Below are 14,605 nucleotides of genomic sequence, written 5' to 3' on the forward strand. Positions count from 1 at the left end.
GCTATTTTACCCCAATTTCGTGCCTGGAAATGTTTGCTTTCGGGCACCTGACTCTTTCGATAACCGTAACTTAATAGAGAAAAGTGGATATGTAACAAATGGGTTTTATTATCGCAAGATGCTCCTTGTAGTAACCCCCCGAGCTCCTCAAGGTTACAGAGACCCAGGTGAGGCGCTGTATAGGTTAGGGCAGAAACACGCAGGACGGTTTCCACAGGGCCCTCTTGCCCTTATCAAAGATGGCTGCTGCCGTCCCGCCTCCCTAGCCTGTGCTGGGAGAGCCTAGCCCGCAGCAGTTGTAAGGGCAAGTCCTTTTTCTGGGCTGCCGAGCGCACGTCTCTTCCTCCCCAGCTATTCAGTCCCCCCTTTGTCTATCCCTGGCTGCTGCTCCCCGGGCGGGGACGGGTCAGTGAGTGGCTCAGGGCTTGTTTCCCCTTGAGCCCCTGGGGGTTCCCTCAGCTCTCCCCTAGCCTGCTCCCAGCAGTCTCAGCATGACTGAGGTTACAGCCTGTCCCGGGAGCATCCCAGCTCCTGTTGCTAGGTGTGAGTCAGGAGGAGGAAAAGGAGAGGGAGACGCTGAGGAAGGTCCGAAAGGAAGGAAACAGGGAGCCGCTAGAGCCCGGTGGAAACTGCTCAGAGAGGTATAATGCTACTTTACATTTCCCCAAGGCCCTTTCTTCCCAAGGGTGCCGCAAAGCCTGCTAACCTGTGCACAAGGCCACTGATATGCAGCCACTTCTGGGGTGGTGGGCGATAGCTAGGCTATTGTCCCATGGCAAAGCAGCGGGGGGGGGGGGGCGTGTCTTTGGTCACACACTGTGGACGAGTCCTGCACTTAGGAGAATGCTCTCCAGGGGCACTTGAATGTCCATGCAAAACAACGAAGGCTGCAGTTTTTACGAGCTGTGCTGAAAGATGCCTTAATGCTTTCAATTGCAATTCACCAGGATGAAGGGCTAAGATAACATTGCTGGGGTATAGGCTTGTGGGCACAGGGAGTTTAAGTGTTTCAGACCTGGTGCTGAGACCACTAAAGCACCTCCCAGAACATACACTGTGCACTTCCATTGCAACATGCTTCACCTGAGAGTCACAAAATGCTGTGCAATCACTTAGCTTGTTTTCACATTTTGGTATGGTATATTTGCAATGACTGGGGAACTGCAGAGCTATTGCAAACTGTGACTATTCAAATGAGTGGAATGTTAAAAAAGGCATTGAAATACAAACAGTGAAACCCTTCACCATAAACTGAGAAACTCTTAAAAATTAACTTTCAGTTAATCTGTAGTGGTGGACCAATGGGCATTAGTGCATAGTGCCCATTCCTGCAGGCAGCCCCAACTTCATTGGGGCTCTGCACAGATGCCAGTGTCTGCCCATGCAGGGCAAATTGCAGGCTCAGAGCCTTAGGCAGCAACAGTTCTGAGCAAATGGGAACTAATGCCTCAAAATAGTATATGTACTATTAACTGGCATTTCTATTTTTCTATTAACTGATTTTTCATAAAGAGACAAAAATGGTAAATGACCTACAGCTTGTATGTTTTCAAATACTGTATCCTGGGCTTGCCAATGGAATTATGGAATTGTGCAATTTTACAGATTGTCAAAGCTGCAAGTTCAGAAAATACTGCATAGACATAATGTGTTAGAGTGGGTGTAACAGTAATAAAATAGGAAAAGACATACAAAAATAGGGAGAGGAGGGAAGGAGGTGATGAGGGTTGGGGAGGAGAGGAAAAAAGAAGAGGTTAGGTGGAATGGAAAGGACTTTTCATCCTAAAGGATCACTCAGTGCTTTCCTATACTTTAAAGGTAATCAATGTTGCAAATTCTCATGAAAGAAAGAATATGAATAGATGAGAATGTCAGTGTGTTTGTTTGTTTTTGTAATAGCAGGTTTCTAGTCCTTATGATTGTGGAGAAAAGTTTGAAAATGTGACCTAAATGTTTCCTAGAGGCTCAAAACCCAGAAGACAAATAAAAACAACCTAAAATATATGATTTTTTAAAAAGTATCATGAACTCTAAACAAATTTCATGATTTTTGGGTACCTGAATCGAAATTTTTGAACGCTTAAAGTGGATAATTAACAAAGTCTTACAATACTTGTGACGTAGATGAGCCTTATGGTTAAAGGGACACTTGTCGCTTTAAAACTCACACTTCTCTTTGAAAATATTTTGTGTGTTATTGTTGCATGTGATGCCTAATGCATCAGTTCTGCATTTAGCTATGTGCAGGCAGACTCCCGCACTTGCATGGAGCCACATTGAAGTCTATGGGCTCAGAGGGTCAGCCTGTGAGGAACCAGCTGTAGGATTGGGACTCAAGATTGCTGCTGTATAACTGAAAGGCATTAGAGAAAGAGAGGGGTTTTTGGTATTATCTTTCATTTTGTTTAATCTGTGCATTTGACAACACCTTATGTATAGTCCGTTTCCATCTCTGTATATGCAAGTAGAGCCCAGTCCTGCAAACACTTTAAGATGTGCCTAACACACATGAACAATGCCACTGAGTTCAGTAGGACTGCTCACATAGGTAATGTTAAGGACAAGCTTAAGTGTTTGTAGGTCTGGGGCCGAAGTGTAAAATTACTTATGTTTAAGGGTTTGCAAGATTGAGCATAAATGCCCCAATCCTGCAAACACTTATTCATGTGCTTAACTTTAGTTGAACAAGCAGTCCCATTGTGTTCAATGGCATTACTTTTGTGCCTAAAGTTAAGCATATGCCTAAGTGTTTGCAGGATTGGGGCCTAAACGCAGTATGGGTGGGATCCACAAAGGTACTTAGGTGTCTAAACTCCAGATTTAAGGGCCTAAATCCCAGTTTTGTCTCCACTGCAATCTACAAAACTGCAGCTGAATCCTGTAGGTGCCTAAATCCACTGGGCCCCTAAGTTTTCAGAATAAAAGTTCACTAGCTCCTATGTTTCTGGCTCTGGGCATGCATACTGCTGCCTCACTTTAGGAACTGAGATGCCCACCTCTCTGTTTAAGCCCCAGAGCAATTCACAAGCCAGGGGTAGATAGACATTCAGCTCTCTACATTGCATGCGGGGCCTGATCTAGTTAGTAGGTGTGCTCAGAGATCACCTACCAGATCAGGTCCTGTCCAAAATCTGGTCAGAGAGGAGGTGGTTAGAGCATGTGCCTGGGTGTGGGACATGCAGGTTCAATTCTCCCCCCTCTGCTAGAGAGGGGGAAAGGATTTAGATAGGGATCTCCTACTTCTCAGCAGAGGTGCTTGAACCACTGATCTCTCTCTCTCTCTTTATCTGTCTCTGCCCTGGATGTGGATTTTACACCTACTTCTTCTTCAAGATCACTGTCATGCCAGAGCAAGCCAGCCTTCCACCTGGCTGGTAAATGGCTTGGCATCACCAAAGTGGACAACAGGAAAGTGGTGTTTTGAAGCATTGCTGACATTCTGCTCTCCACCAAAATTTGAACTGTCACACAGGCTGTGTCTACACCAATCTTTTTTTCTTAAAGTTTCCCGCTGCTGCTGCTTGCTTCCATGAATTCAGCTCCACTCAGGGCAGCAGTAAAAAGAGTGGCAGCAGCCACCAAAACCTTCCAGTATTTCAGAGAGAAGTAAATTCATAGATTTTAAATCAAAAAAGAGAAGTCATGAGATAATGTAGTCTGACTCATAATACAGGCCATAGAACTTCTCCCAGTAATCCCTGCGCTGAATCTAAAAACTTGTGGTTTAACTAGGTATATCTTCTGGAAAGACATCCAATTTTAATTTAAAGATTTCAAGTGTTGAAGAATTTACCACACCTTTGCTAAAACTCTTCTTGTGGTTATTTAATCCTCAGTGTTAAAAATCTGCCCATAATTATTTTAGAGCCCCAAGGTAATTGAAAAGTCTTTACATCATTTCTTTAATTTCACATCCATTCTAATTTATAAAAGGTTCATTTTTTAAGCTCAGTTCTCCCTTTATTTCCTTTGTCAATTATCTGAATGTTTTCCCTACCAGTACGTGCTTGGTGGATGATAGTCACTGTTTGCTTCCTCTCCTAAATTACAGCAGAACTTCTGTCCAGAAGAGTGGAACCAGTGCAGAAGAAAAGCAATTTTAAGGCCCTGATTTTGCAAATATTTACACTAGAGGTGGGATTCACAAAGGCTGTTTAAACACCTAACTACCCCTCAGGGTGCCTAAGTCCAACATTTAGACCAGTGGTTGGCATCCTTTCAGAAGTGGTGTGCTGAGCCTTCATTTATTCACTCAGATTTAAGGTTTTGTGTGCCACTAATACATTTTAACGTTTTTAGAGGGTCTCTTTCAATAAGTCTATAATATATAACTAAACTATTGTTGTATGTAAGGTACATAAGATTTAAAAAATGTTTAAGAAGCTTCATTTAAAATTAAATTAAAATTAAATTAAATGCTGGCCAGGACCCGGGCAATGTGAGTTCTTTGGCACGCATGTCATAGGTTGCCTACCCCTGATTTAGACAATGCTGGTATTCACAAAACCCTCGCTCAGCTGTCGCCCAAAGCTGGGCACCTAAAGTCATGAGGTGCTTGAGTTTCTGCTTTTAAAATTCACCCCTGCAGGATTTATAAACAAGGCATTCCCCGGCTATCTAGCCTTCAGGACTCAAGCTGGTATATGCGCTTAGAGTATGCCTATATCCATGTGAGAGGATGAGGAAGAGATGGTGCCACTCCCATCCCCCTTATACCTTTAGCCAGTGGTTACTGCACTCAGTTTGTGGGAGACTTCGGTTCAGTTTCCCTCATTGCCTTGTATAGAACAAGCATTTGAATCTGGGTCTCCCATCACCCAGGAGAGTGCCCTAACCCCTGGGCTATAGAGTATGCTGGCATGGGTCTTTTTGAATCTCTCATTTTGAAGCTCTTCCACTGTATGTAAATGATTAAATATTAATTGGGCCAGAGAGAGGGAATGACTATATAGCCTCATGGTTTAGGCACTCAGATTGGAGACTCATGTTCCAGCTTCTCTGCTCCAATGAATCTATAGTTATTTATACACAGTACAACAGCTCCAGCAGATTCAGAGATATCACTACTACCATGTTTCTTGGAAAACCATTCACCTGGCTTAAGCACCTAACTCCAGGAGGGGGTTCAAGGCTGTGAATCCCATATGGAGATAGATGCTTCCCTCTGGCCTGGAATTAGGTGCCTAAGTCTTTTTGAGGGTGGCACTTAGTGCACACAGATCTGCAGCATTTCTGTTGGCTATCTTAGGCAGTTCCCTGCTCAGCATGGTGGCTTTTGTGAATCCCATTAGGTGCCTAACTCTGGCCATGCATTGAATAGGGAGTCTGGGAGCCTAACTCAGGGTTATGAATTCCATTAGGTGCTAGGGAGTCTGAATCCTCTAGTGCAGAGGTCCCAAAACTGTGGGGCGAGCCCCTATAGCAGGGTGTGGAGAACGTTTGGAGCGGGGGTCAGCAGGTTTGGGCCAGTCCCCGGGGGGAGGGGCGGGGAACAGAGACGGATGGCCACCCAGTCCTGCCTCCAGCTTTGCTTCAGTCCTAGCCCCCGCTCCTGGCCCCGTCCACAGCCTCCATGTGGCTCCGCTGCTGGCCCCCACCACGGCTCAGCTACAGCTCTACCCCTGCCTCTGCCTCCTTGCCTCCTGGCTGCAGTCTGGAGATGGGGCAGGGCTGGGAGCGGAGCCGTGCCTGGCCTTGGGCCCAGCTGCCAGTTCCCACTACAGCTTGGTTGTGGCTCGGCTCCTGGCCACGGTTCCGTCCCTGCTCCCGGCCCCAGACCCACTCCCAGTGTGGCACCAGCCTCGGCCCCCTTAACCCTGTCTGTGTTATCCTGCCCGGGAGCCATGGCCCCACTCCTGGGTGGGGGTGGGGCACAGACAGAGGTAAGGGAGAGGCGCAACCCTGAAAAGTTTGCAGACCCCTGCTCTAGTGAATCCCTCCAAGGTTCTTCATTTTAAACATGTGAGTAGTTCAGTTGACTTCAGTGTGATTAGTCAGCTGTCTAAAATTATACATCTGCATAGGTGTTAGTAGCATTAGGGTCTTAATTTTAACTTTTTTTTTAATGTGTAATTTTGATTTCCCATAATTTGGAGCAGTAGCCCTGGAAAGACTGCCCATATGATAGTATTGTGTAATGGATATGTTTGGTTTACTATGAGATTCTCTGTTGTTGTCCTTTAAGTTAAGATGAGGGAATGCCAAACAAGGCTAATGTGTCACAGTAATTACATCCACACTACAATTCTGAGCATTTGTTCAGTTTGTTCATGGTAATTATTGTTCTAGTGTTATACCTTCTCAGCTTTGGAAGTTTTTGTATGGGGAAGGTTTGGTTGGTTCAGTGAGCAAACCTGCCAACTGGAGGAGCCTTTAGTCTGTTTTTACCCTCTCCTCCCACAACAAACACCGAAAACAGCCAACCTTCCCCTGCCTCCATTCAGTTTTATTGGACAAAATTCCTATAATTATAATTTATGTTAAAGAAGGAGAACCATAATAGGAAATTCAGACTTACAGGTAAGAAAATCAAATCTGTAAATTCCTTTTTCAGTAAATTATGTTGGCTGGCTATGCACTACACACAGAAATATTTCCTTTAATTTGTTTTAATTGTACTGAGTGTTAATTGTGTCATGTTCCCGCTTAAAACACAAAAAACTGCAGAGAACTCAGGAGCAGTGTCTAGGGTGATGCATTTCTGAGTGTGTGGGGAGAAGGCTTATGTTCCCTCCTCAACCTGTATGTATCTGTGACCTTTTCCTCTGCAGATTTCTTGCTTCTTCATGTTTTTTATTAGTTCTTCTATGGGTTTTACATGGTCCAATGAACAAAGATCAATTTAATCTTACTGGTCCATCTGAAGAAAAAATCTGTTCTGCATTCTTTACCAATAATGTTCAGATAAATCCATGAATCACAGAGAGCGAGATGGGGACAACCTTCCTACATATTCTCATTAAACAAAGCATTTTGAGCAGTGGTTCTCAGATGGCATCTGGAAACCGGTTTCAGGGGAGTCTTGATGCCCCCAATGGGGCTGGAGCTCCTCCCCCAATCCCACGCAAGCCCTGTATCGGTAGCCAATATTGGTACTTCTACAGTACAGGTAAACTCAGGAGAAAGTGATGGCCAGATTGGCCAACAGACCATTTTTTACAATCATGTGGATTATGTTTGAACAGCTGCGAACCTCCAGAGTATATATGGCTCTCTACATGCCCAAGCAGTGCCTGCCACATCTTCACTGCTATTTATGCCCATGCTAGCTGGGAGTGCAGTGTCTGAGTTATACATGCTGCCGTAAGTGTAGACAAAATTTAAATGAGTGTCAGACATTTTCAAACATAGTCTACCTCGTTGCAAAAAATGGTCTTTCCCCACTGCTGCAGCCTTTCACTACCAGACATTGCATATCTCAGTGTCTGAAGGACAGAGCAGTTCATCTTGCAAAGAATGGTCTGATTTAACATGGGGGGAAAGGAGGGCATCTTCATTTTTGTTGTTAGTCTAAAACTGTGGTTTATAATTAAGGCTATGTTTTAGTTACGGGTATTTTTAGTAAAAGTCGTGGACAGGTCATAGGCAGTAAACAAAAATTCACGGCCCATGACCTGTCCATGACTTTTACTGTATATCCCTGACTAAAACTTGGGCTGGGGGGACGTGGCTACTCTGTGGAGGGGACAGTCCAAGGGCTCCGCAGGTGCTGGGGTTGTGTGGCCCAGGACCTGTGCTGGTGGGAGGGAGGTTGTAGATGGTGGTGTGTGGCCCGGACCCATGCTGGGGGAGGGTGCAAACGATGGCACGGCCTGGGACCCCTGCTGGGGAAAGGGAGGGCTGGGTGGCGGTGCATGGACCGGGATTCCTGCTGGGGGTGGGGGTGGGCGGTGGCACGTGGCCTGGGACCCATGCTGGGCGGGGGAGAGTTGGCAGGGCTGGCAGGTTCCCTACCCACCTCTGACTGGCATGTCCCTGCAGCTTGTGGGGAGAGGGGTGGCTAGGGGGGCTCCACGCGCTGCTCGTGCCACAAGCGCTGGCTCTGTAGCTCCCATTGGCCGGGAATTGCAGCCAATGGGAGCTGCAGGGGTGGTACCTGCGGGCACAGGCAGCATGCACAGCCCTGTAGCTCTTCTGCCTAGGAGCTGTAGGGACATGCTGGTGGGAGCCAGGTAGAAAGACCCCTCCCCTCGCCCCAAGGTAAGCACTGTCCCACACCCCAACTCCCTGCCTCAGCCCTGAGCCGCCTCCCGCACCCAAACTGCTGCTGCTGGCTGCTGGCCGCTGCAGAAGTCACGGAGGTCACATAATCCGTTACTTCTGTGACAAACATGCAGCTTTACTTATAACCAGACAGAACACCATTCTTCAGGACTGAATTGTCTTAGCACAGAGCAGTAGGGAGAAAGTTGTGGTTTCATAGACTCATAGACTCATAGGTCAGAAGGGACCAATATGATCATCTAGTCTGACCTCCTGCACAAGGCAGGCCATAGAACCTTACCCATCCACTTTTATAACAACCCCTAACCCAGGACTGAGTTATTGAAATCCTCAAAATTGGTTTGAAGACCTCAAGCTGCAGAGAATCCACCAGCAAGCGACCCATGCCCCACGCTGCAGGGGAAGGTGAAAAACCTCCAGGGCCCCTGCCAATCCGCCCTGGAGGAAAATTCCTTCCCGACCCCAAATATGGCGATCAGCTAAACCCTGAGCATGTGGGCAAGACTCACCAGCCAGCACCAAAGAAGGAATCCTCTGCAGTAACTCAGTTCCCATCCCATCCAACATCTCCCCGCAGACCATTGAGCAGACTTATCTGGTGATAATCCAAGATCAATTGCCCAAATTAAACTATCCTATCATAACATCTCCTCCATATACTTATCAAGCTTAGTCTTAAAACCAGATAAGTCTTTTGCCCCCACTACTTCCCTCGGAAGGCTGTTCCAGAACTTCACTCCCCTAATGGTTAGAAACCTTCGTCTAATTTCAAGTCTAAACTTCCTAATATCCAGTTTGTACCCATTCGTCCTCGTGCCTACATTAGTACTAAACTTAAATAATTCCTCTCCCTCCCTAACGTTAACCCCCCATATATATTTATATAGAGCAAGCATATCCCCCCGCAGCCTTCTTTTGGCCAGGCTAAACAAGCCAAGCTCTTTGAGTCTCCTTTCATAAGGCAGGTTTTCCATTTCTCGGATCATCCTAGTAGCCCGTCTCCCACTAATCCCAAGCTTGGAGCTAGCTGTCACTAATGGTCTCTCTTCAGTCTGTCAGGATTTCCTCAGTTGTTTGCAGGGTGTTGTAGCCATGTTGATCCCAGGATATTAGAGAGACAAGGTGGGTGAGGTAATATCTTTTACTGGACCAACTTTTGTTGGTGAGAAAGACAAGCTTTTGAGCTTACATAGAGTTCTGTAAGATCAAAAGTTGGTCCAATAAAAGATACTGCCTCACCCAGCTTGTCTCTTCAGGATTTCCTCATTAATTTTCGTATCATGCTGTTTAATGTATGATGACAGGCTACGATGGATGGTATTGAGAACATGACCTATGAAGGAAGGCTGAAACAATTGGGTTTGTTTAGTTTGGAAAAGAGAAGACTGAGAGGGGATATGATAACAGTTTTCAGGTATCTAAAAGGGTGTCATCAGGAGGAGGGAGGAAACTTGTTCACCCTCGCCTCCAATGATAGAACAAGAAGCAATGGGCTTAAACTGCAGCAAGGGAGATTTAGGTTGGACATTAGGAAAAAGTTCCTAATTGTCAGGGTAGTTAAACACTGGAATAGATTGCCTAGGGAAGTTGTGGAATCTCCCATCTCTGGAGATATTTAAGAGTAGGTTAGATAAATGTCTATTAGGGATGGTCTAGACAGTATTTGATCCTGCCATGAGGGCAGGGGACTGGACTCGATGACCTCTCGAGGTCCCTTCCAGTCCTAGAGTCTATGAGTATTAAACTTGAATTTATCATGGATGTGGCCCTGATTTGAGAAAATACCCAAGACCAGGTTGGGTGATGCTGCAGGGCCTTTACTGGCCCATATCTTGCATGTCCAGTAAATGATCCCTTCAAATGCTTCAATTATTGCACTGTCTCAGATATTTCTTTTAGGGGGAGGTTGTAGCAAGGTAGGTCCAGGAGCACTGGAATCCTCTTTAGCCCTATGAATTTGGTTTAGGTTTGTGTATTGGTGAAACTGCCTCAGTGCTGTTGTTTGATAGACTCCGTTTGGTGATGGAGGGAGATATTGGATGTTCCATTGATTCTTTTAGATCTGACCACTGTTTTTGATAGCATCCATTATGAGGTGACATTGACAACCAGGGGACACTAGCAGGAGTAGATGGAGTTATTCAGTTATTTTCATTAGAAGAGATCCTAGGGAGTAGTTGTGGGCAACTGCTCATCTACTCGGAGGACTGTGTTATGGTGCATTCTATCGGACTCAGTTCTGTCACCACTTATGTGCATGGTGTGAAGTTGTTGTGAGAATTAATGAGGAGAAGAGTTTGATGAAAAATAATTAGGCATTGTATTAGAAAAATGCAACAAAATGAATCCAATATGTTGATGAATATTATTTAATCAGTTCTAGTGAGGCATTATGAATTGCATTTTCTTTAGTATGGGGGTGTCACTCAACTCTATATTTCCATCTAGTCCAGTTGGTTTGGTTGAGCAATTTTCCCAGGAGTTAACCCAGCATAGCTCTTAAGTGACATAGACTTCAATGGGACTACTTATGTACATAAAGATACACTCGCTTAAGCATGCTATTGGACTGATGCCCTGGGAATATTAGGTCTTGGATGAAGTCTAGTTGGGTGAAAACTCAGTTTGAATGAGACAGAGGTTACTTAGAGTGATGGGGCATGCCTGTGATTTGTCATTAGTTTCTCCTGTTTCTGGATGCCTACATAGCAGATGTGGCCAGGATTGCACTTGGCCAGCAGTCTGTCACCATTTATGTTAGCTACAAAGCTTTAGATAAAGCTATTCATAGCTTTGTTATCTTTGGGTTGGATTACTTTATGCATTCTATGTGGGCTACACCTGAAGACCTCCAGAAGATTCAACTAGTGCAGAATATGGCTCACTTGATTCGTGGTGCACCTAAGAAGGAAATATTTGTTCCTGTTCTGTGTATTATGCAGTGGCCTCCAATCTCTTACAAGGTGAAATACAGGGTGGTGTTTAAAACATAGAAAGCCCATACTGAGGCTTGTTTTTGTCTACTGAGCTGAGGTATCGCTCTTCTTGTGTGATGGGGATAGAGAGGGTTGAAGTTGTTTCAATTCTGCAAGACTCAAAATAGAACATTTTTCAAAATTTTCCAAGAATTATTTTGAAAAGTTGGAATTTTTGTTTATCCCCTTATTTCCCTTCTTTCCTTTTCAATAAAACCACATTTTTTCAATGGAAAAATTTTGACCAGATCTAGCTGACGCGGGTGAGATCAGCTGAGGTACTCATGCAAAGATTCTCATTTTTCCTATCAGCCTGCTTGAGAGGAATCTTTTGATCTGCAAGGCTTGTGTGTTCTCTAGGTCTTTTTAAGGAAAGGTAGAGTAAATATGGCATTAGGGGCAATGGTGTTGTAGTCGAGTAGGACTCAGGATATTACCTCACTCACCCTCTCTCTCTCAGGAATTAGGGGGCAGTATTAACTTGAAATCAGTCCAGTGTTTTAAAAAAACTAAAACTAGTTTTAAGTACTACACTTGTCCTTAAGTCTCCCTGCCAATTTTTGTGGATTTTACGATAATTTTCTATTTTATAAAATGTTTTTATCTGTCCTTTTCTTGTGTGAAAGACTCACACAGACAAAAAGGGGAAAATGACTTCCTGACTATACTGGGAAACAGGAAACTAACTATAAACAAAATGTTGTCAAATCCACAGTGTAATCATGCTAAAAATTACTTTCTGCAATCTCAGGTTAGTTATTCTAACAATAAATATTTTAAAAAGAAGTCTCATTTTTTTTAAACTTGTCACTTAAGTAAAATTTTTTTGTTCATTCATATCATTGGATGAGTAATTTCATGATTTATTTTGTAAGAATTTTGTTTTATTATATATGCACCCAGAAGCATATTTTTTTTAGTTTGACATAAATGAGATTTATTATTGTAGCCTTTTTTTCAGTGGTCATTTTAAAAGCCATATTACTTAAATTGTTTCCAGCCAAATTTTAAGCGTTTATTCACTTTCTACAGTGGAGTAATCAAATATAGATTATAGCTCTGGATCAACTTTTTTCTTTCTTGTATTTATCCGTTTCCTTAGTGACCATTTCTCATTTGCTTTGCTCTATAGAGTACTAGTTATATTATTCCCTGGGAGGGTATTAATTTGGAAGGCATTATATGGTAAGTAAGTGAGTCTTGAAGTTCACTTGGAGGGCATCATGAAAACAGAGAAGACTGTCTTTCTTCAAAATGTTATCATAACTAGTTCTAGATAGCTTTGTTTTTGTCTACAGTTATACAATAGCAATACTATATCTTTGTGACTTGTAACACAATTTTGATGCTTCCCGGAGTTGAATTAAGAAAAGAAACCTGGAGTCTTTTGAAAAATACATGGGTGAAATATAACCATACCTCATGTTCTCCCTCTAGTCTACATTTTCTTTAATTACTTTCAGAATCTTAAAAAATCTGTCCTTCCGTTGTGTTTTTGATTTTCAGAGTTCTGCTTGATTTTAGTTCCAGTTTGATGAGAAGGCACAATTTATCATTAAAAAATGTCTTCAAAAAGTGGGTGTTCGGCTAGCTTAGAGAATGTACTTTACAGAATGATTAGAGGAAATGATATGTCTCTGTAAACCAAAGAATGGAAAACAGAGCAGTGTTTTCATACTGTTTTCTCATTTTGTTAGTAATGGTTTGCTTTTGCTTTTCCATAAAATCTAGACTTTTCTGAAAACCAGTCTTGACAGTTTTCTTTAGCTGTTAAGCTGTTCTGATTTTTTTTTCTCTTTAAGTATTACACACTGCTACCTCATATGAAGAAGGTATTAACACTGATAAAGTGAAATTTATGTTCTAATTCTACTGTCTCATTTATGGCAGCCTTCACACTCCCTTTAGGTTTTGGAGCAGGCACATCTGTATTGGGAAAACTGAGATCTGTAATTTGCTGATGAACTTCCCTAGTCTTTGTCAATAGAAGCAGTAGAAGCTGTAGTGTAGACAGTGCACTACCAACTAGCGTCCTCAGTGCATCATTAGACAATGCTATTGTAAAAATGTCTGCAGCCTGACACTGCTGCAGCTTATAACTTGTTTAACAGGTTAAGATACACCAATGGAGAATTGTTGGTCCATATTTTTCCTACTGTAGACAAGCCCAATGAGCAAGATTTCACTACAGTGTTCTGCACAAGATTATTGACTTAGTTGAGTGTGTGTTATCATTTTACTTTGTGTAGTTCTAGTCTGAAAATTCAGCATATAAAAATGGCACCTGATTACAGCCAAATAATAGAACTGTTGAGTATTCAGAGCAATATCCATTTACTTTGGTAAATTAATATACTTATTTCTTTTTTTTCCCCTTTTGCTCCTTATCTACTTGTTTATTAAGTTCCATTTAATTCCATTTATAGGAATTTATTTATAGCTGTGGAAACCCTTTGAAGGCAGTGTATTGCTCAGAAGTCACTGAAGGCAGAATTTGGTCTGTAAAAGATTTTGTAACAGTGATGATGTGGGAAAAAGAAAGGACCCAATTTGACTTTCAGATTCCAGGATGAGTTTCCTGAACTGGCAGTTAGAAAAGCAATCTTTGTTTATTTGTAAAGTGACCGCATTTGCTTTGGAAGTATTGAAACATCATATACTCAGCATCCCACTAAAACTGCCATATTTACAGTCTCTTTTCAGAGCTGAAGAACCAGACTGCAGTGCTGCCTAGCTTGTGCTTTGCATTTTAAGACCAATTATACTGTTTGCTGCTTAGCTATTCCCATTGATTCCAGACTTACCTCTCCAGATTAGATATTTTCTTGTGAGTTGTATACTTAATCTTTAACACTTTATTCTTAATTTCAAAGGTTCTGAAGAAAAAACACTTGGAGGATGTGCATCTTCGACAAGCATCTATAAGAAGGTTTGCATCGTTCAATCTCTTTTCAGCAGAAGCCTGCAAAAGGATTACAGAAGAGGAAACTGGGACTTGGGTTCAATACACAAGTGTCTTTTATCCTGAGTATAGTGTCTCTTTAAGGTAACTGTCATTCCAGTTTTAAGATTCAAGTACTTCTCAACTCTTGCACAGGAATCAAATCTAAAACTGATGGTTTATTCTACCAATATTTATGTGTATCTAGAGATAGTTTACTTGTAAACTGTGTAAGACTGAATTTTAGTTGATCATTGTGTTAAGCAGCCTCTCCAGTTTTCATTGGTTCTCATTGAGTTGCCAGAGCTAGAAAGCTTCAGTAAAATAGGCATGGATTGAGCACAGTGGAATGCAAATCGCTTTTCTCCCCTCCCACTTCACTGCTTTCTCCTCCTTGTTTGATTTTCTACACACCTGTAACTTGTACTCGCCTCAACAGGCATCAGTGAAACAGTAACTTAAGCAT

The 14,605-nt window shown here is 42.9% G+C and overlaps 1 protein-coding gene across 3 annotated transcripts in view; it reads left to right on the plus strand.

The window, feature by feature from the left end:
* The first annotated feature begins 115 nt into the window (after positions 1 to 115).
* The window catches only part of CAMKMT (calmodulin-lysine N-methyltransferase), a 361,094-nt gene continuing 346,604 nt past the window's right edge, over positions 116 to 14,605 (plus strand). Inside the window, exons 1-2 of one of the 3 annotated variants that reach the window (XM_030557678.1) lie at positions 116 to 641; positions 14,072 to 14,244. In XM_030557678.1, the coding sequence (XP_030413538.1) occupies positions 492 to 641; positions 14,072 to 14,244 (323 nt within the window). In that variant the 5' untranslated portion in view covers positions 116 to 491. The remainder of the gene's footprint in view (positions 642 to 14,071; positions 14,245 to 14,605) is intronic. The other 2 variants (XM_030557680.1, XM_030557679.1) reach the window with 2 other exon arrangements.

This window comes from Gopherus evgoodei, chromosome 3 (assembly GCF_007399415.2).
Source record: "Gopherus evgoodei ecotype Sinaloan lineage chromosome 3, rGopEvg1_v1.p, whole genome shotgun sequence".
Classification (NCBI taxonomy): domain Eukaryota; kingdom Metazoa; phylum Chordata; order Testudines; family Testudinidae; genus Gopherus; species Gopherus evgoodei.